At 36.2% G+C, this 20,447-nt stretch overlaps 1 protein-coding gene across 3 annotated transcripts; it reads left to right on the forward strand.

Moving 5' to 3' along the window:
- The first annotated feature begins 6,430 nt into the window (after nt 1-6,430).
- LOC125779355 (piggyBac transposable element-derived protein 4-like) lies at nt 6,431-19,915 on the forward strand. 3 transcript variants are annotated; one of them, XM_049460668.1, is made up of 4 exons: nt 6,431-14,647; nt 14,705-14,809; nt 14,866-15,116; nt 15,212-19,915. In XM_049460668.1, the coding sequence occupies exon 4, from the start codon at nt 16,002-16,004 to the stop codon at nt 17,115-17,117; it is 1,116 nt and encodes a 371-aa protein (XP_049316625.1). In that variant the 5' UTR covers nt 6,431-14,647; nt 14,705-14,809; nt 14,866-15,116; nt 15,212-16,001; the 3' UTR covers nt 17,118-19,915. The 3 variants fall into 3 exon arrangements, with proteins under 3 accessions (XP_049316625.1, XP_049316624.1, XP_049316626.1); XM_049460667.1 differs by having other exon boundaries at nt 6,431-14,809; XM_049460669.1 differs by having other exon boundaries at nt 6,431-15,116.
- The last annotated feature ends 532 nt before the right edge of the window (nt 19,916-20,447 follow it).

Consider the following 20,447-nt stretch of genomic DNA (forward strand, 5'->3'; position numbering starts at 1 on the left):
TGTTGCAAGTAAGAATACTTGACTTAGAAAATTTGGATTGTTTTTGTTTTGTGGTGTGTTTGGAGACACGAAGTAAGCTTGAAGGCAGGTAGTTTAGCAACAGTTTTTCAAAAAATTTTCTTAAAACTGTTGACTTATGTATGTACCATATGTCTATGTATATATGTACATATATAAATTGCGGAATATAAAATTTGGCCGCAAAGTTTGATGGCCCACAAATTTTTGTATGTATGTATGTATATGCGCACATGTATGTATGTATGGATGTATGTATGTATGTAAGCTTTGTATGTTGTGAACGCAGCCTTACAATAGTAAAACCGATTCCGGTTCTACTCGAGAATCGAGTTTTCTCGTAAAATAATCGATTTTTCGAATGTCAAGAACCGGTTCTTAATCCACTTCGACTACTGAAAATCGATTTTTAAAAATCGATTATTTAACGAGAAAACTCGATTCTCGAGTAGAATCGGAATCGAGTTTACCATCCCTACTGGCCGCCGTCGCGTGCACATTAAAACTCCGCACAATAACCACCACAAAAAAAATGATTTTTTTTCTATGTAATTTATATTTAAATTTGAAATAGCCACCTCTTAATATTAATACCAAGAGCTCATCTTTTGAGTGACTTTTTTTTTACACATTTTCGAAAGTTTTGAGCTTGTTTTTCAGTTGAAAAAAAAGGTTCCCTCAGAATGACACACCCTAATATACATACATATGTATATACCGAACTGTCTAACCGGTTTTTTGTATAGAACAGTTCGGTTATTTCGTATTACAGCTCAAACAGTATTTTTAACATACATATGCGCATAAATACTTTTATTAAAAATTTAATTGGAACGGACTTACTTTTTTCTCCGCCAATGGTTTATGGGTAGCAATACTTATTTATGTGTGTGTATCTCTTCGTTATTTCTCTTGTTTATTCTCCTTTTGTCTTCTTGGTTTTTTTTTCTTGTGTGATGTCTTCGTGTTGAGTTCTTTTCCTCTTCCCACGCTGCTTGCCTGTTGAGAATCCTATATACTTGTATGTAGGTTTTGGGTTATTATTTTTGTTGTTGTTTGCGTATTATGGATTTTACCGCGCCCGTACTTGATTTTTAGGTTTTTTTTGTATTTGTTTTGTTTTAATTGGTTTCGCGCCCGTTTCGTAGATTTGATCACTTAATGTATGTTTAAGTACGTATTTATTTATTATTTTTTTTCTTATGTGTACTTTTAATTGTTCTGTTGTATAGGTTCACATCCACTTTTTTCACTTTTCCACCTCTGGGTGGGTTCTTTTAAAATCGTAGGTGCCTGTCTAAGAGGCTCGAAGGACCATTTGCTTATTTCACTTAGTTCCACTGGGTATACTTACCTTTAGCCTTTGGTTATGTATCCCTTTTAGCTTGTGTTTAAGTGAAAGATTTATAAGTTAAAGGGAAAAAGGTAAAAATTCAACCACTCATATTTCCGGGCAAAACTTCAATCGATGCACTTAAATGTGGTTCACAATATTTTATATTTTTAGTAAATATTGGTCGTCAAAAAAGTCTTGCCGTATTTTCGCTAGTGCGCGCTGAAAGCGCGTAGTTCTAATTTTATTCGTCGCATCGGGTCATGCTATACCTTTTTGGAAAGCTCATTTCACGCGCTAACACGTATTTGATTGATTGTCGCTTCTTTTAAGTCGTTCGTGAGTTATAGCGTGGCAAACATGGAGCAAAATAAAGAGAAAATACGGCATATTTTACAGTACTACTACGATAAATGCAAAAATGCATCTCAAGCCGCCAACAAAATTTGTGCAGTTTATGGCCCCGATACAGTTTCCATTTCCACCGCACAATGATGGTTTCAACGTTTTCGTTCTGGTGTAGAGGTGGTCGAAGATGCGCCACGATCCGGAAGGCCTGTCGTCGAAAATTGCGATAAAATCGCTGAATTGGTCGAAAGAGACCGGCATAGTAGCAGCCGTAGCATCGGTCAAGAGTTTGAGTCTTCAAAAATGCATTCAATCCATCGACCCCCACCGCTTTGTTGTTCTTCAGGCGGGAAATTGCTATTCGAACTTCTTCATGGTCGGGCAGTGGAACGTCTGCTCCATCGTATTCGATTGGGGAATCGGGTTCGTCTTCTCCTGGCGTTGAACGTTCACTGCCATTCAGCAGGCTGGAGAAGTGTTCCCTCCATAATGCTCTCAGGGAGAAGGAGTGCAAGCCGAGTAGAAAATCGTTCGGCTGTCTGTTGTGATTGCAACTTCTCGACGTCGAACCTTCCTTGTGTTTGTTGACGTGCGGTTTTTGCAGCACAGAGGCGGGTGCGAATCTTGGCTGCAACAAGATAGTGGTCCGAGTCGCTGTTAGGGCCTCGAAGCGTACGCACGTCTAGAACACTGGAGACGTGTCCTCCGTCTATCACGACAAGATCGATCTGGTTGGTGGCTTTTCGATCCGCAGACAGCCAGGTAGCTTGATGTATTTTCTGGTGCTGGAATCTAGTACCACACTATTTCTGGCCCCGGCGAAGTCGATCAGCCTCAATCCATTTCAGGATGTTTCGTCATGGAGGCTGAATTTACCGACCGTATTGTCAATACCTTCTTTGCCCACCCTGGCGTTGAAGTCGCCAAGCACGATTTTGACATCGTAGCGGGGGCAGCTCTCATAAGTGCTCTCCAAGCGCTCATAGATGGCATCTTTGGTCACATAGTCCTTCTCTTCCGTCAGGTCGTGAGCGACATGTTGAAGAACCTCGCTTTGATGCGGATTGTGACTGGAAGTTCATTCACCGGAGTGAATGATAGTACTCGGCGACGGAGTCTCTCGCCCACTAGGGATCCCACACCAAACTTGCGCTCCTTATTATTTTTTATTTATTGCACGGCGGTGATGTCAGCCTTTATTTTCACGAGGACATCAACCAGCTTGGCAGCGGCACCTTCCCAGTTAAGGGACCGGACATTCCAGGTGCATGCCCTCAATTCGTAGTCCTTATATCGTTTGCCATGGTCGTCATCAAAAGAGGGGTCACTCATCCGAGGCTTGTTGTTTCTTTCCATTCGTTTTTTTCGTGGCGGGTTCCAAATCCAGCGCGCAAATCTGCGGAGGGGTTGTTTCGCCTTCTCACTTTAGCTCGCCTTCAAACGGATGTTCTTAGGCTACCCAGAGGATACTTGGTCAAAGATCGGAAGTCGTGAGCTGCTTGAGTCATATGTAAAAAATCGTTTCTGGCCACTCCCAAATAAACACCAAATTACAATAATCAACATTGATATGAGTTTTGAATGTAAATTAGACAATAATGGTGAATATGGTACGATCCATGAGTTGTCAACTTCGATATTTACTCCTCTAAATTGAATGCTAAATGTTCTGCGATTGTCATCTGTTGAGCGATGCCGATACAGTGGACATCCATCATTTCCAGTTTTCGTTTCCGAAAGAAAAGCACGTGGATAGTGTTTCATGAATTTCTTGTAAGACATTCAAACCGAAGTGGGACTTTGGTGTCCGCAAGGTCCATAAACCATATTGGTTTTCACCACTTCATATAATTCTGGATTTATCCCTGCATGAGGAATTTCCGCAGAAATACCATCTACCATCCCATAAATGTTTACGTGCCTCTTTTTTGCCACACAACAGAGTACACCCAGCATCTAACAGCACCATATATGTATACGTTGCTTCAAGATAAAGTCCATCAAACATCGTAGCTGTTGTTTGAAAAGTCGTGCTGTGACACCGTGACGATCGCTTGCTAATTGACCGCGATCCATAATTCCGCACGTATGTCATTGCATCTTGTGAGTACTCGTGCATGTGCTTTGGGCTGCCAATTTATGTTGTTCAGTCTGTAATTGATCATTTTGTATGAAACACACACAAAGCTTTCACTGAATGATTTTCAATAATTTACCTTTGATAGCCGAAATAAAGAACGCAAACGACGGAAATTGAACGATTCAAAACGATTTACAAATAAATCTATTGGAAAACAAAACCAAAAAAAAGAAAATATAAATTTTGTATGGAAAAGTCACTTTTTGGAAATTTGCGCTCATAAGTATGTTAAAAATGAACACTTTCTGTTTTTTTTTTGCAAACTATCCTCATTGGATTCCCTTAACAGTGGTTCAGGTTATTTTCCGTTTCATGCAACGGTTTAGTCAGCTATAGCGAGCAGACAAAAACCCAACACTACATGTTCGAATATCCCTATTCATGATACAATGGTAACATTCAGCTTTTCGTTCGAACTTTTTGTTCGCTTCATTCTATTCGAAATCAAGCTTTCAACAAGTTATGAGCCCAGTTCACCCCAAATAACAGAAAAATTTTAAACTTATTGTGTTTGGTTATAAAGTTATGTGTTGTTGTGCATCTAAAATATAATAGAAGAAGCAATAAGAAATATAAAGCCTTTTGACGGGGAAAAGTATTCTGTATGGAAATTCCGGGTCAGGGATTTGTTTGCTGAGATGGGTGTACTAAAAATTATTGATGAAAATATGCCAGATATAGTGAATGATACTTGGAAAAAAGCAGAAAGATGTGCAAAAAGTCTGCTGATCGAACATTTGAGTGATTTATTTTTGAATTTCGCAACAAGCGACATTTCGGTGCGTCAAATTCTGAAGAATCTAAACGTTTTACATACATACAGTGAGTGCCACTCAAAATGGCCCACCTGTGAGAAGTTTACAAAACGTGCTATAACACCAAGCCTTTATTATTTATTTTGAATTGCTATTATTTTCCTCAAACCTCAACTAGTAAGCAATATAAAAAACCAAAAGGCATTGAGTGAGATAGCGGTATTTTCAATATTTACAAGAAAATGTTAAAATACATCATAAAATGACGCGCCACTCAAAATGACCCTCTCGTTGAAATCAACTCAGATAACTGTATTTTACTAAAACCGTTAGCAATTTTTTGTATGTTTAGTTAGTTTAGACATATTTTTCATCAGACCGACTTTTTAGTTCTGTTTGCGATTTTGAGAGTGTAAGATCTTGCACATTTTCGTAAAATGGCTCCTCAAACCACAAATGAAATACGAAGTTTAATTATACAACATTATAAAAACGGTGAAAGTCAAAGAGTAATAGCAGATATAGTTAAAAGACCACGCAGCACAATAAAAAATATAATAAAACGCTATAACGAAGAAAACCGAATTGCAAACAAACCAAAACATCCTGGTAAGAAAGTGCTGAATGAACGTGAAGAGCGTTGGATTCTCAAAAAAGTAAAATTAAATCCACGTCTAAGTGCTCCAAACCTTCGAGATATGTTAGCTGAACAATTTAATACAAAATCCAGTGCAACAACTATCAGAAGGGTTCTTCACAAGGATGGTTTACATGGAAGAATTGCTCGGAAAAAACCATTCGTTAGTGAGAAAAACAAGAAAAATCGTTTAGAGTACGCTCAAAACTACCACATGAAAGATTTTGAGTTCTGGAAAAACGTAATATTTGTGGACGAATCTAAATTTAACTTATTTGGATCAGACGGAAGAGTAAACGTATGGCGAAGACCGAATGAAGAGCTTAATCCGAAACATCTTCGACCTACAGTGAAGCATGGGGGTGGACATGTGATGGTGTGGGGTGCTTGTTCGGCTGCAGGAGTTGGAAATCTTTGCTTCGTGGAAGGGAATATGGACAAATTCCAATATTTACAAATTTTGCGAGAAAATCTAAAACAAAGTGCAAATAAACTGGGTATAGAGAGTACATTTCACTTGTATCAAGATAATGATCCGAAGCATTCGGCCCATATCGTGAGAGAATGGTTATTGTATAACTGCCCTAAAGTTTTAAAAACACCCCCGCAATCTCCCGATTTAAACATAATTGAGAACTTATGGCATAAATTGGAAATTGAAATTCGGAAGCGCGCAATATCAAATCAAAATGATCTCAAGACCGCACTAATGGAAGAGTGGGGAAAAATATCTCCCGACTACACAAAAAAATTGGTGGAATCTATTCCTAATAGGTTAAAATCAGTTATCAATCAAAGAGGTTATCCCACAAAGTACTAATTTCTAATTATTTAATGATATTTTTATGTATTTTATTAAATTTAAATAAGTGGGCCATTTCATGTGGTTCATATAATTCGATGTGAATTTCTTGTTTTGCGTAAATATTGGAAGTATTATTTTATCAATGAATATTTTTACCTTTTTTTTATTGGCTATTGTCTAAAAGTTAAGAAAAATAAAAAAAAGAAAAAAGAAAAACTAAGCTTTATTGTTTATACCACGTTTTGTTAACTTCTCACAGGTGGGCCATTTTGAGTGGCACTCACTGTATATGTATGAGCGAAAAAGTTTGACGTTGCAGCTAACGGTGCGCAAACGGTTACTGTCACTCAAATTATCAAATGAGACGGTGTGATTACAGCAATAGAAACATTAGCTGAAGAAAGTTTGACATTACCTTTTGTGAAAAATAGGTTTCTTGACCACGAAATTAAAATTAAAAATGACAGTAACGATACAAGTGGAATAGTTATGAAGGCATTTATTCAAAATAATTCAAAAACAACTTATTTAAAAATATGGTAAGCAAAGAAATCATTTACTGAAAAAGTAAAATACCATCATTGTGGTAAAGAGAGGCACATAAAAAAATATTGCTATGATTATAAACGAATACTAAACAAAAAAAAAAAAAATGAAAACATCACAACAAGGCATTTATGTTAAAAACATTCAAAACCATTTAATAAACGATGAATCATTATATTCAGATAGTACAAAAGTGCAACATCCACTTAAGATTGCTGTTGCCAAACAAGTCGATTTTACATACGCTACAAAACGTAGTATTGTGCGGTTGCACAATGGACATGAAATTACACTAGAGGACGTTCTCTATTGCAAGGAGGCTGTAGGAAACTTAATGTCTGTTAAGCGACTGCAAGAAACTGGAATGACAATTAGGTTGGATGGTGTTGTTACTTTATCCAAAAATGGGTCGATAGTCGTTCAAAATTCAGGTATGTCGAATAATATACTAATTATTAAATTTCAAGCATATAAGGAGAGGTTAGGTTATATACATAAGCAAGGGAAAATTGTTAGAAATAAAAAGAAAGAACCTATTCAGTGACAATAATATTCTTAATAATTTAGAGTTGTCAGATGAAATATGTATGTGAACCTTGTTTGAATGGAAAGCAAGCTAGGCAACCATTTAAACAATTTAAAGATAAAATTTATATTAAAAGAACTCTTTTTGTAGTACATTCAGACATATGTGGTCCAATTACACCGGTTACTCTAAATGACAAAAATTACTATGTAATTTTCGTAGACCAATTCACATACTATTGTGTAACTTATTTAATGAAACACAAGTCAGACGTATTTAACACTTGTGTTGCCACCAAAAAAAAAATCACACTGTTTGCCGCCCAGGGTACCCGGGTACCCGCACGCAAATTCGTGCATATAAATGCGTTATACGTAAAAATAACTGAGTGCATTCTATTAGAATCTATTTATTGACATCTTCGAAAGGTATTTCTGCTTGAATGGGCCATATAAATTATATCTTCATAGTCCTAAATCAGGAATAAAACGCGCTGCTCTAACGTAAATTTCTCGTTTCTGCGAGGGCCAGTTTCGTGGAATTCGAGTGGTGGGGAAACAGGTCGCTCTCTGAATTGCTTTGTACTTCAGGAACGTTCGAGAATGCCGTGAAACGAATATAAGCTGTATAGTTCAGTTTCCGTCGTTGACTCGAAGAAGCCAGACGTATCGATGCAGTCACTCCATTCCAGTAGACCAACGAAAAACTTGACCATCGACGAACAGCTCTACCCTTTCAGAGGAAAACTAATTTTACTCAGTATATGCCATCCAAGCATGCTAAATACGGTCTGGAAGTGTTTTGGTTGTATGATGAAAGTAATGCTTATCCGCCGAAAGGAATTTTGTATACAGGTAAACAAGGTAATACTCGAGAAGTCAATCAAGCCGAAATATAACCATGGACAGATTTTTCTCAACTTTACCTCTGGCGGATACTCCGTTATCTTGGAAACTTACTGTCGTCGGTACATTGAGAAAAAAACAAAATAGAAAAGTATTGTCAACTCTTTTTCGAATTCATGATGCGATCAGCATTCGGTGAACATTTCCAAATGTTCACATTGCATTAAGTAATTTTTAATTTTTCTTAATTTTTTAATTAATTCTTAAAATTTAGTTGTTCAAATTTACTTTTTGAAAATATTACTTATATTTCACTGTGCAAAAAGCAAAGAATTCATTCATTTTTTTGTAACTTCATGTCGCAAAATAAAATTATTATCATTATTATATTCAGTATATTTTATCAATAAATAATTTAAAATGAACATAATTTGTTATAGTTATCATATAGGTGCTTATTTACTCCTTAAATATAAAATAAAAATAAAATCATAATGTATTACTCGAACTGCTCCGAACTTCTGTCGGGGTACCCGGGTGGCTGAGACGTGTTTTTATTTTCAAATGTAACATTTCTAAAGTAAGAAAACAATTTAAACTATGTAAGTATAATGCACAATTCGCTAGATAATCGGTTAAACCATGGCGATCGAAGAGGATTTTAGCCTATATTTAAAAAAAAAAAATATTATTCAACAAAATACACTCCGGTGTGTACCCGTGTGTACACGCGTGGCAACACAAGGGTTAACATGTTTAAAGATTTCGTGGGGAAGAGTGAAGCGCATTTTAATATTATGGTTGTTAATTTGTAACAATGGTAGAGAATACTTGTTCAATGAGATGCGCAAGTTTTGTGTTACGAAAGGAATTGCTTATCATTTCACAGTGCCACATACACCTCAATTAAATGGGGTTTCTGAACGAATGATTAGAACCATCACTGAAAAAGCTCGTGCTGTGGTTAATGGTGCAAAATTAGATAAAAGCTTCTGAGAGAAGCTGTGTTAACTACAAAATACTTAATTAATAAAATTCCGGTAGGTCTTCTACGGCGGTGCGTTCTCCCTGCAAGCGCTCATATTCAAAGAATGTGTGTTCAGCGTCGTCTTCTGTCGCGTCGTTGTATAGGCATGACGGCTATTCGACTTTTCTCTTTCTGTAGAGGTACTTATTGAAGTATCCATTGCCGGATAACAGCTGGGTTGTGTAAAAGTCTACTTCTCCGAATTTATGACTTATCCATAAATCTCATCCCAGCGGTTTCTGTTTATATCTTCCCGTAATTCCTCCCATTTTTTCTTTGTACTGTCGTCGATGACGTACTTCAGCTCGTGTAGGAACTACGAAGGAGAAGGCATGTGCTTCTGAGTTGGGCGATATCTTCAGTCTACCAGTAAACTGCTGCTTTACGTTTACTGTTGGAAGCCTTGGGCATTGATTTTTGGCAGGCTTTGGTTATATTAAGCATTGCGTGCTCGACTGTTTTTCTTGCTATAAGGAAGGAATCGTTAGATGGGTTCTGCTCGTATATATGTATTGCGGCGATTAATTTCGATGTGTCTAGTTTCGAAATATTCCACTTTCGTGTTCCGCTATTATATTTAAAAGTGTTTGGTTCAACTGGTTATGTGCGCAATAAAACTAATAAAGGGAAATTTGATGATAAATCGTACAAACGTATCCTTGTTGGTTATAAACTAAATAGATTTAAAGTATGGGATGCTGTTAATGAAAAGTTTTTTGTTGCAAGGGATGTTGTTGTTGACGAAACAAATATGGATAGTTCTAGAGTTGTGAAATATAAAACAGAATTCCTAAAAAGAGTAAGGAATGTATTGAAACAGACTACCTCGAAGAGGGTAAGGAATTTGATCATATAAATTTTCCAAATGAATGTAAGAAAAGAAAGCAGTCTGATCTCCTGAATGAAAGTAAGGAGCACAATTTCTCGAATGAGAGTACGGAATGTAAATCAACTCAACCGTCTAGTGAAAATAGTGACAGTGGCAGTAAACATATCAAAGAAATAGGTGGAAGAAGTGAAAGATTAAAGATTAAGCCACATATGCCTTATAATGAAGATGATAAAAGTTTGAATAAATATATATTGAATTTACATACTACTTATAACGATGTCCCAAATTTATTTGATGAAATAAAATTTAGAAACGGTAAATCGTTTTGGGAGGAAGCCATTAAGAGGGTATTCTGGTCTAGACGCATAAATTTTAGGCATTTTTTAAACCAAGATAAAAAATGAAAAACATTTCTACTATCCATTTTTTATATGCTTTTTATTGACATTTTAATAATATATTCTTCACTAGCTGGCCCCGCAGCCGTTGTCCTGCGTGAAATTATGTGTTTTGAAATGAAAAGAAAGTTGAATTTATCATTTCATTTTTTTTTTTCAATGTAACGCAGCTTGATAAACAAAATTTTTTGGTTTCTGTTCCGGTGTACAGAAAAGGTGGCTTTCCAACTCGTGTGCACGCCACGTATATCTAGCCGTGTGAAAAACATAGAATTTCCAAACTTATTGCACACACTATGCGACTATCCTTGTGTCCTGTTGAGTGTCATCTCAAATGCAATTTTCGCTGGAAACTGAAATGGCAAATCGTTGGAACTCAAAGAAATTCGTTGAATCAAGCATTCAGCCCTTTGTATTCGATAGCTGCGTCACCATCAGTCGGGTTCCATTACATAGTTTCGGCGCTTGCAGATTGCAAAACATAATAACGACAGATCAAACTTTGAGACGCAAATGATGCGGTGGCATACCAAGCCTCTCCAAAGAATTTAGAAACTCCACTGGATAATTCACGGCGACGTCTTCAATGGAAAGACGATCGGTCGATTTGTATGAGCGCAAGTCTTCCGGAATTTGATTTTGAATCTTCCAGTTTAAGTCAAGAACATCTGTATTTTTTGGCAGTTAATATTGCGCGTGCATTTAAGGAATCATAGTTAAGATAATTTGGCCAATGTCCGAAGATTGGTGATGAGTTCATCTTTCGTGAATTGATAAACCGCAGATGGAATTGATATCAAACCACCGGAAGCATCAACCGGAATTGACCCATTTCCAATTTTTAGCGAATACGATGTAAAATGTCTTCGACAATGTCATTTTTGTTCGTATCTCATAATTGACGCGGATTTAAAGGCTGATATGGTGAAATGATTATCGCGAAAAGTGTGGGAACTTCAGTGGCATTCGAAGTAGCTATCGCATCGTCCAACATTTGTTTCCACTGATTATCGTGTTCCAGCAATTGTAATTGCACACACCATACCATTCACAGTACGCAATACGCCGCGTACATTAATCAGTAGCAACCGAAGGTAGAAGCAATCATCGTTTTTTGGGTGGGTTGTGTAAATTCATCCTAATGCATTAGTTGAGAACACACCTGAATGTCCATCTACTGTTCGGTCTTGCTTTCAGCGTAACTATTTCTTCGACGATGCATTCCATGAATGCAAGGTATTTTCAAATAGAGCAATGTTCTCGTAAGCGGATCACTGACGAAAGTTGAGAAAAAAACTCGTCAATGTTAGTTTTGTTGTTGGCGGTGTTACCACCGACTGTAATGTATTCTCTGGGCTGAAATAAACTCTTTGGCCAATCTCCATATTAACTGCGAGACACACAACAATCGGAAACCGTTCATGAATTGCAAAAGTAAATATCCTACAAAGCGCTTTATTGCAGTTCACGTATGGACCGTATCGTTTAAGACCATTAAGCGCCATGTTGCTTCCCTTGGTGACGTACTTACAAACGTATTTTATAGATTACACCAAACTGCAATACTAAACATTGATATGAGTTTAGAATGTGAATTAGACAACAGTGGAGAATATAGTACGATCCATATGTTGTCAACTTCGATATTCATTACTCTAAGTTGTATGGTCGTCTGATGAGCTACGACGATGGAGTGGATATCCATCATTTCCAGTTTGCGATTCCGAAAGAAAAGCAAGCGGATAGTGTTTCGTGCATTTATTGTTAGACATATAAACCGAAAAGGGATTGTAGTGTCCGCAAGGTCCATGAACCATATTGCTTTCCACCACTTCATATAGTACTGGATCTTTCACACGTAAAGTTTTCACTGAATAATTTTCAATTGTTCAATTCACAACCTGTCGTAAAGCATCGTAAATCGTAATAGTAATAATTTTTCTCTTGAATAGCCGGAATAAAAAAGCAAGCGATCGAGACTGAACTGTTCAAATAATTTCCAAATCAAAATATTGAAAAACAAAACAGAAATTGAAAAAAAAATGTTTTTGGAAAAAAGTTACTTTTTGGAATTATCCAATTTGCCGACTTTTCATGAAAAGTATAAGATGTTTTTATTTCTAAACCTTCCTTAATCCACAACGAACAACCTCTTAAAATTTCATCAATATTGGTTCAGCCGATCTCTTAGCGTTACTAACGAACAAACATTCATTCGTTTGTATGAGAAAAAGAAAAGGACTGTTTTTAGGGGTTTTCCGGCAATTATTCGAATAATCCCTGAACCTAAACGAATATTTTAAAAAAAGAATTATCAAATTTCGTTCAGTCGTATTAAAGTTATGAGCGTACATACATTTTGGCGATTCATTTTTACATACATACATATTTATATAGACGAAGATGTAAGGTTGTTTTTATTGTTTTTTTTTTTTTTTTTGAAGAAATGAAATATTGAAATGATTCCTACAAACATGAATTTTGAACAAATGCTTATAATTTGAAATATAATTTTTGTATTTATGAGTTGTATTAAATTTTGACATAAAGAGATAAAAAAAAAGTATCCTATGTCCGTCTCCTGGCTCTAAGCTACCTTCCTACCAATTTTCAGCCAAATCTGTTCTGCCGTTCTTGAGTTATAAGTGATGTAACTAACACGACTTTCTTTTATATAGGGTGATTTTTTAAGAGCTTGATAACTTTTTTTAAAAAAAAAAACGCATAAAATTTGCAAAATCTCATCGGTTCTTTATTTGAAACGTTAGATTGGTTCATGACATTTACTTTTTGAAGATAATTTCATTTAAATGTTGACCGCGGCTGCGTCTTAGGTGGTCCATTCGGAAAGTCCAATTTTGGGCAACTTTTTCGAGCATTTCGGCCGGAATAGCCCGAATTTCTTCGGAAATGTTGTCTTCCAAAGCTGGAATAGTTGCTGGCTTATTTCTGTAGACTTTAGACTTGACGTAGCCCCACAAAAAATAGTCTAAAGGCGTTAAATCGCATGATCTTGGTGGCCAACTTACGGGTCCATTTCTTGAGATGAATTGTTGTCCGAAGTTTTCCCTCAAAATGGCCATAGAATCGCGAGCTGTGTGGCATGTAGCGCCATCTTGTTGAAACCACATGTCAACCAAGTTCAGTTCTTCCATTTTTGGCAACAAAAAGTTTGTTAGCATCGAACGATAGCGATCGCCATTCACCGTAACGTTGCGTCCAACAGCATCTTTGAAAAAATACGGTCCAATGATTCCACCAGCGTACAAACCACACCAAACAGTGCATTTTTCGGGATGCATGGGCAGTTCTTGAACGGCTTCTGGTTGCTCTTCACCCCAAATGCGGCAATTTTGCTTATTTACGTAGCCATTCAACCAGAAATGAGCCTCATCGCTGAACAAAACACGCGCGCGAAACACATTTCGAACCGAACACTGATTTTGGTAATAAAATTCAATGATTTGCAAGCGTTGCTCGTTAGTAAGTCTATTCATGATGAAATGTCAAAGCATACTGAGCATCTTTCTCTTTGACACCATGTCTGAAATCCCACGTGATCTGTCAAATACTAATGCATGAAAATCCTAACCTCAAAAAAATCACCCGTTATATATAGATTAGTAAGAATGTCGTTATCGGGTTGACCATTTTCCAAATAAAAATAATAATAACAAAATGGCGTCGACTTGAAAACAATTTTTTTTTTACCCGATTTTTTCGACCTTTTATACGATAGAGCATTGTATAAAGAAGATATGTATATACCAAATTTCAAAGTAATCGGTTCAGTAGAACTTGAGATATCATGTCAACCACCTCAAAAAAAGTAGTTTCGAAAAAAAAACGCGTTTAAAGTTTAGGAGACAATTCTAGTGAACACGGACGCCACGTCACAAAATCGGCGTTATCTCCGAAAAAAAGTCGAATTTTGAAAAATCCTTCCAAGGTCATATTTTTTGAAAGTCTAAACTTTCAAAATATGCAAAAAAATCGATTTTTTCAAAATCCTAGACCAGAATACCCCTTAAAGCAGAGTTGAGTGCTTGTGAAATAAAAAATACTTGGACAATTACGAATAAGCCAGAAAACAGAAATCTTGTTGACAGTAGATGGGTGTTTTCTATTAAATATAATGCGGATCCATAAAATATAAAGCAAAACTAATTGCACGAGGATTTACTCAAAAATATAAAGGGTAATCAGAATCCGGTGCAAATGGTCTTGGAAATGCAAATTTCGGTGCAAGTGCAAAATATTTTTGCACCATGTTCTTAAACAAAAACAAATTACATATGTTTTGCAAATGCAACACAGTTATGCAAATGCCACACTCAACCCCTATTGTATTATTAAAATTAGTATTACATTTCAAACAGCTGATTTCTTTTGCATACATATTTGTTCGGATTTTTGGCGCGTCAAGTAAAATGTTTGGTAAGAAAAGTAATTTGAAAGAATTAACAATTTAAAACTTAATAAAACTATTTACAGCAATGTGAGCGATAAAAAGTGAAAAGGGAGCGACCGAACAAAAAATGGACAAAGGAAGAAATCAACAAGCTTCTGGATTTTTTGGAGGAAGCAGATGAAATTGAGGTAAACATTTTAAGAAGTTTGAAATGTATAAATGCTTATTTATTTACTTTTATTAGGCTCCAACAGCACAATTTTTTTACAAAAAATGCATTGTGGTTAAGGGAATCGAAGCCACGTGGGACATGTTGCGGTGGAAGGTACGCCACCTAAAAAGTACATTTAACCCTAGACAGCTAACCTTCGTCGATTCGACGAGTACGAGAAAGAATATTCGTTGCCTCTCTTGCCCGCGAGGTTTGATCATCCCAACGTTGCTTGTCAACTCAGTGTTCGCTGAGCTTTTCTGAGAGGCACACGTGTTTGGTGGGTAAGTACGATATTTTTCTAGATATTACGATAATGCTCGTCGTTTCGACGAATGGTTAGGGATTTAATGTAATATATGTTTTTTATTTTTTTCAGTTTTAATCATGTCTTCAAGGCGATTGCTGTGTGAGGAAAGTATAATGCGTTTGTTAATGGACGATGACGATGACGGGGCATTGGAGGAATTATCCGATAGCGAAACTGAAGACACTGTATTGGTGGATAATGTTGAAAGTGATAATCAGTCAGAAGAGTTATCATTACTTTCGGACGATGAAGACGTTCATGAGGGGGTTTCTGGTGCTTTGATGGATGATGTGCCGGGACTTGCAACATCTTCTGCTTCAAACGAAGTAAGCTCAGGTAACGATCCTAGTATCTTGGCATTTTCAAGCAGCACTATCCGCAGTCGGTCCCGTCATGTTTGGGCTACGCGCAAAGGGCGAACTTCGAATAGAACAGCAGCACTAAATATAGTACGTGGAGCCAGGCGCCAACTCGCGCAGTAAAGGTTATTGTCGACCCGCTAATGTTATTTGAACAATTCATAACAAATCAGATAGTAGACGAGATTTTAAAATGGACAAACTTAGAGATTGAGATGAAAAGACAGAACTATGAGTCAATATCATCTACGCAAAAAAAACACTAGCAAAGAGGAGATCAGAGCCCTGTTGGGAATTATGGTGTTACTTGCAGCATTGAAAGACAACCATCTGACCCTTTATGAATTGTTCAATTCAGAGTCTTGTGGTCCAAGATATGTATCTTGTATGAGCAAAGACAGGTGCGAATTCCTTCTTCTATGTCTACGTTTTGATGATAGAGCAGTTCGCTTACAACGGCAAAAAACGATCCTTTTACCCCCATAAGAGATATATGGGAAATGCTTATTGTTCAGTACCGCCAAAACTACGTTCCCGGAACAAATGTTACTGTTGATAAGCAGCTACTGACTTTCCATGGCAGGTGCAAATTCAGAATGTATATACCAAATAAACCCGCCAAGTATGGGGTCAAGTTAGAAATGATGTGTGATAGTGGCACAAGGTATATGGTCGACTGTATACCATATTTCGGAAAAGGAACCAATACAGGAGGGATGGCTTTGGGAGAGTACTTCGTAAAGGAACTTACTCGTAGTACTCACGGCACGAACAGAAACGTTACCATGGACAATTGGTTTACCTCAATACCACTAGCAAAGCAATTACTTCAGCAGCCTTATAAGCTGACAATTGTAGGAACATTACGTTCTAATAAAAGGGAAATTCCAGAAGAAATGAAGAACAAGAAAAGGAGTAAGAGGAATAATCAAACCACCGAAGTCAATACATCCAGAAAGGTGAATACATCGATGTTCGTGTATGATGGACCCCTTACACATCTTTCCTTCAAACCTAAACCATCAAAAATGGTGTACATGCTTTCCTCTTGTGATGAGGAAGCCTCAGTTAATCCAGATAATAAAAAACCACGCATGATAGAGTTCCACAATTCTACAAAAGGTGGCGTTGACACATTTGATCAAATGTGCTCTGTAATGTCATGCAGCAGAAAAACCAATCGATGGCCAATGTGCGTTTTCTATGGAATGATGATTATAGCATGCATCAACAGTTACATACTTTATTGCCACAATGTCTCGGTACAGGGTGAAAAAATACTGCCTAGGCGTGATTTTATGAAGAAGCTGCATTCGCAACTTGTAGAACCTTGGCTGAAAATCCGACAGGAAATTCGTACCATGCCGACCCACACCAAAAACAAAATAACAGAGATATTATTTCCCAATAATGATAAAAATCAAGGTCAAAGCCAACCATCAGCCACCAATGACCTTCAACCAGCAGAGGCACCAACTAGTAATAAAAGGAAAGCTTGCGGTCTATGTTCAAATAAAAAAAGGCGCATGACAAAGTCGGTATGCGCAAAATGTAACACTGCAATTTGTGGTGAACATAAAGTTGATTTTTGCATAAAATGCTCTTTAAAAAATTAGTTTCTATATCTTATTCAAAATATTTATAGTGTTTTTATTAAAGTACGCCAAAGAAGAAATGGCTGTTATGTGTTTCTCTATTTTAAGTTTTTTTATAAATATGTTGTCTTCTTGGATCTTATAAAAACTAGTGCCTTAATTAAAGATGTGTTTAACAAATACAATTTGAAATAGAATATGAAATGAATGTTTTATTTTGTACAATAGTTCCTGAAATACATATATTTGCAATTAAAATAATTAAAGATTGTTTAAATGCATGAAATAAAGACACTCTAACAATGCTCGTCGAATCGACGAATAGTTAGGGTTTATAGGGGGCTACAGATGGTTAGCTGTCTAGGGTTAAAACAGCGAATGATTATCGCACCTCAACTGGCGCTGGAATTGATAAAATGGATGTGGGCGTTGGCAGTTTTGAAGGTAAATAATAAGAAATGAAAGTGCTTTGGGAACTTAAGTGATTAAATCTTTTACAGAAAAAATTGAGAAAATGTGCCAACATTACAATCGCCTAAACAAAATTTTCGGAGCTAAATCCCATGCGCAAAATAATTTCTGCGCTGTCAACACGGGCAATGACTTGATGCTTATCGCGCCACAGCCGTCATCAATTTCACCGTCAACAATTTCCCCACCGGTACATTCACCGCCAATAGTCTTACCACCAGCAATTTCAGCGCCAATAGCCTCGCCACCAGCATTACCACCGCAAATAATCTCCCCATCAGCAATATCACTGCAAATAGCCTCGCCATCAGCATTTCCACCACAAATAATCTCCCCATCAGCAATATCACCGCCAATAGCCTCGCCGCCAGCAGTTCCACCGCCAACAGTTTCGCAGCAACCACTCCCACTTGGGGCTGATTTTCCACAATCAGTTAAAACCATGGCTAAAAAAATGAAAATGCAGGCTCCCAAAACATCAGCGGCTTGTTTGATGGTTTACCAGCAAAACAGAATGGAGTTGGAAAAAGAAAAGCTTCAATTTGAAAAAGAAAAGTTGGAGAAGCAGCTAGAACTTTCAAAAGCTGAATTTGAATTGAAAAAAGAAGTACTAAAACTTAAGAAAATTAAATTGGAGCAAGATGAAAAAATAAAAAGGCTAGAAATGGAAAAAGACGAATGAATAGCTATGTATGTATGAAATAAAAATGAAATACATGAAGTAATCGAAAATTTAACTTTTTTAGGGCTTATTCAAACATTAATGAATGTATTGCTAGCCTTTTAGTTTCCCTTTTTCTGTTTGGTTGTACATCTTCGCTTTCCTCACCGTTGTCATCAGTGTATGTGGTGTCCTCATCGAAATTTGAGAACTACGAATATAAGTTTGTGCTGTCATCCTCTCATAGTATGTTGTGCAATTATCAACAATCGATAACTGTCGATTCTGCAAGCTTTATCTCCGTACCATCAATGTAGCCAATGCAAAATGGCAATTCGGAATACGTAGCATGTACAATTTCTGATCGCTCTGTTTCATTTGGCCAAAAAAGGAAGGAATCTCTTAACCTTAGTATAGCACTGAAAACTCTTTTCGTAACTATGGATAGAGTTCCACCATCTCCTACACCAAATAATGTTGACATTTTTTTCAATGCAGCACCTTCTCCGCATGAGCACAGATGATGAAGTACAATTGCTAACTGCAAATCCACAGGAATCTGTTTCGAGGAATGTGCTTTATTGAATTCCGGATCGTTCTTAATTAGGTGAAATATATTGTTAAATTGTATCTTGCTTACTCGACGCATTTGGCGGAACCGGTTTTCGTCGAATTTATTCAAGAAGGAACCATGAATATAAAAAGATATTTAGTCACCAAATTTTACCTATAATATTAAGAATATCATTTGCCGTATTCTCTACCAAATAATTAAGTATTTTTCCTCTTTCGCTTTTCCTTGGCATGATAGCTACTGAGAATATTTACCAAATATTTTATTTCACATTTGACCACTAGAAATCAGCTGTCAATTTTACAATGAACAGGGTTGCATTCAGATATAAAAAAAAAACCCGTCGCTCACGATCTATTGGAAAATGCTACATTTACACGATGCAGCGGATTCTGATTATGCTTATAGAGTCGGCTATGATGAATTTGCTCCTGTTGCTAGGATTTCAAGTTTTCGATTCATATTAGCATTAGCAGTCCAATATAATAAGGCAATTTACGGGCTTAAACAAGCGGCAAGATGCTGGTTTGAAGTATTTGAAAAAGCATTGAAAGAATGTAAATTTTCTAACTCTCCAGTAGATCGCTGTATATACATACATACATATATCCCTGACAGAGGTGATATCAAGGAAAACATATATGTATGTATGTATTGTTATATGTTGATGATGTGTTAATAGCTACAGGGGATATGACAAGAATGAATAGTTTGAATAAGTATTTAATGGAAAAGTTTAGATTGACTGACTTAACAGAAATACCACATTTTATTGGAATAAGAATAGAAATGTATGAAAATACAGTCTGTTTAAGCCAGTCTGCTTATGTAAAAAGAATTTTAAATAAATTTAATACAATATGTATGATTGCAATGCAATAAGTACACCTGTACCGAACAAACTAACAGCCCTATTCTGAAAAAAATATTTGAGAGATTTCTTGTGAGGCATAATTTGTGAGGCTATTCTTGCTCAAACCTCATAAGAAAAAAGCTTAAAAAAGTCACCACGTGAGGTAAAAAGCTTTTTGCTCTAAAACAGCTTTTTTAATAAAAATAAGAATACAAAAATGGACACATAAATGGATAATCAGCATTAGTAAGTAACTTTGCAAATTTTAAATATACATATATATACATATATACAATAATTTCATATATATAATAATTAAATAAGTAATAATAAAAATGTAAAAAAATAAAAAAATGAAATAAAATAAAATTAATTATTTAATAAATGAAATAAAATAAAATGAATTATTTAAACATATGTAGATGTCTTTTTATTCATTCTTAGAGGAAGTAAAATGTACAGTGACAGTAAGTAACTTACATATATGTATATATGTATATATTTATTTTTACAGAGGATTGGCTCATAGAGAGCATATAACCAATGAATTTTTGGTAAGAGCCATGCCCGTAAAAATACAAACACGCCAGGAAGCGCAGATCAAAAGATATATTCGACTTCTGCATATACAAAGAACAGTTCCTCCATGCTCAAATATTTTTTAAAAAATGCAAAATATTGATTAAAACAAAACAAACACAGATGTTTTCTATTATGATGGCTGCTTTCGCACGTCACACATATTTGTGATAATAGTGAGCATTTGAGCTTTCGAATTTTCGCCAGAATAAG

The sequence above is a fragment of the Bactrocera dorsalis genome, chromosome 6, assembly GCF_023373825.1.
Source record: "Bactrocera dorsalis isolate Fly_Bdor chromosome 6, ASM2337382v1, whole genome shotgun sequence".
NCBI classification, from domain to species: domain Eukaryota; kingdom Metazoa; phylum Arthropoda; class Insecta; order Diptera; family Tephritidae; genus Bactrocera; species Bactrocera dorsalis.

Excerpts from the sequence above, each read along its gene's own strand:
- LOC125779355 (XM_049460669.1), top strand. The coding sequence starts at position 16,002 with ATGCTTATTGTTCAGTACCGCCAAAACTACGTTCCCGGAACAAATGTT.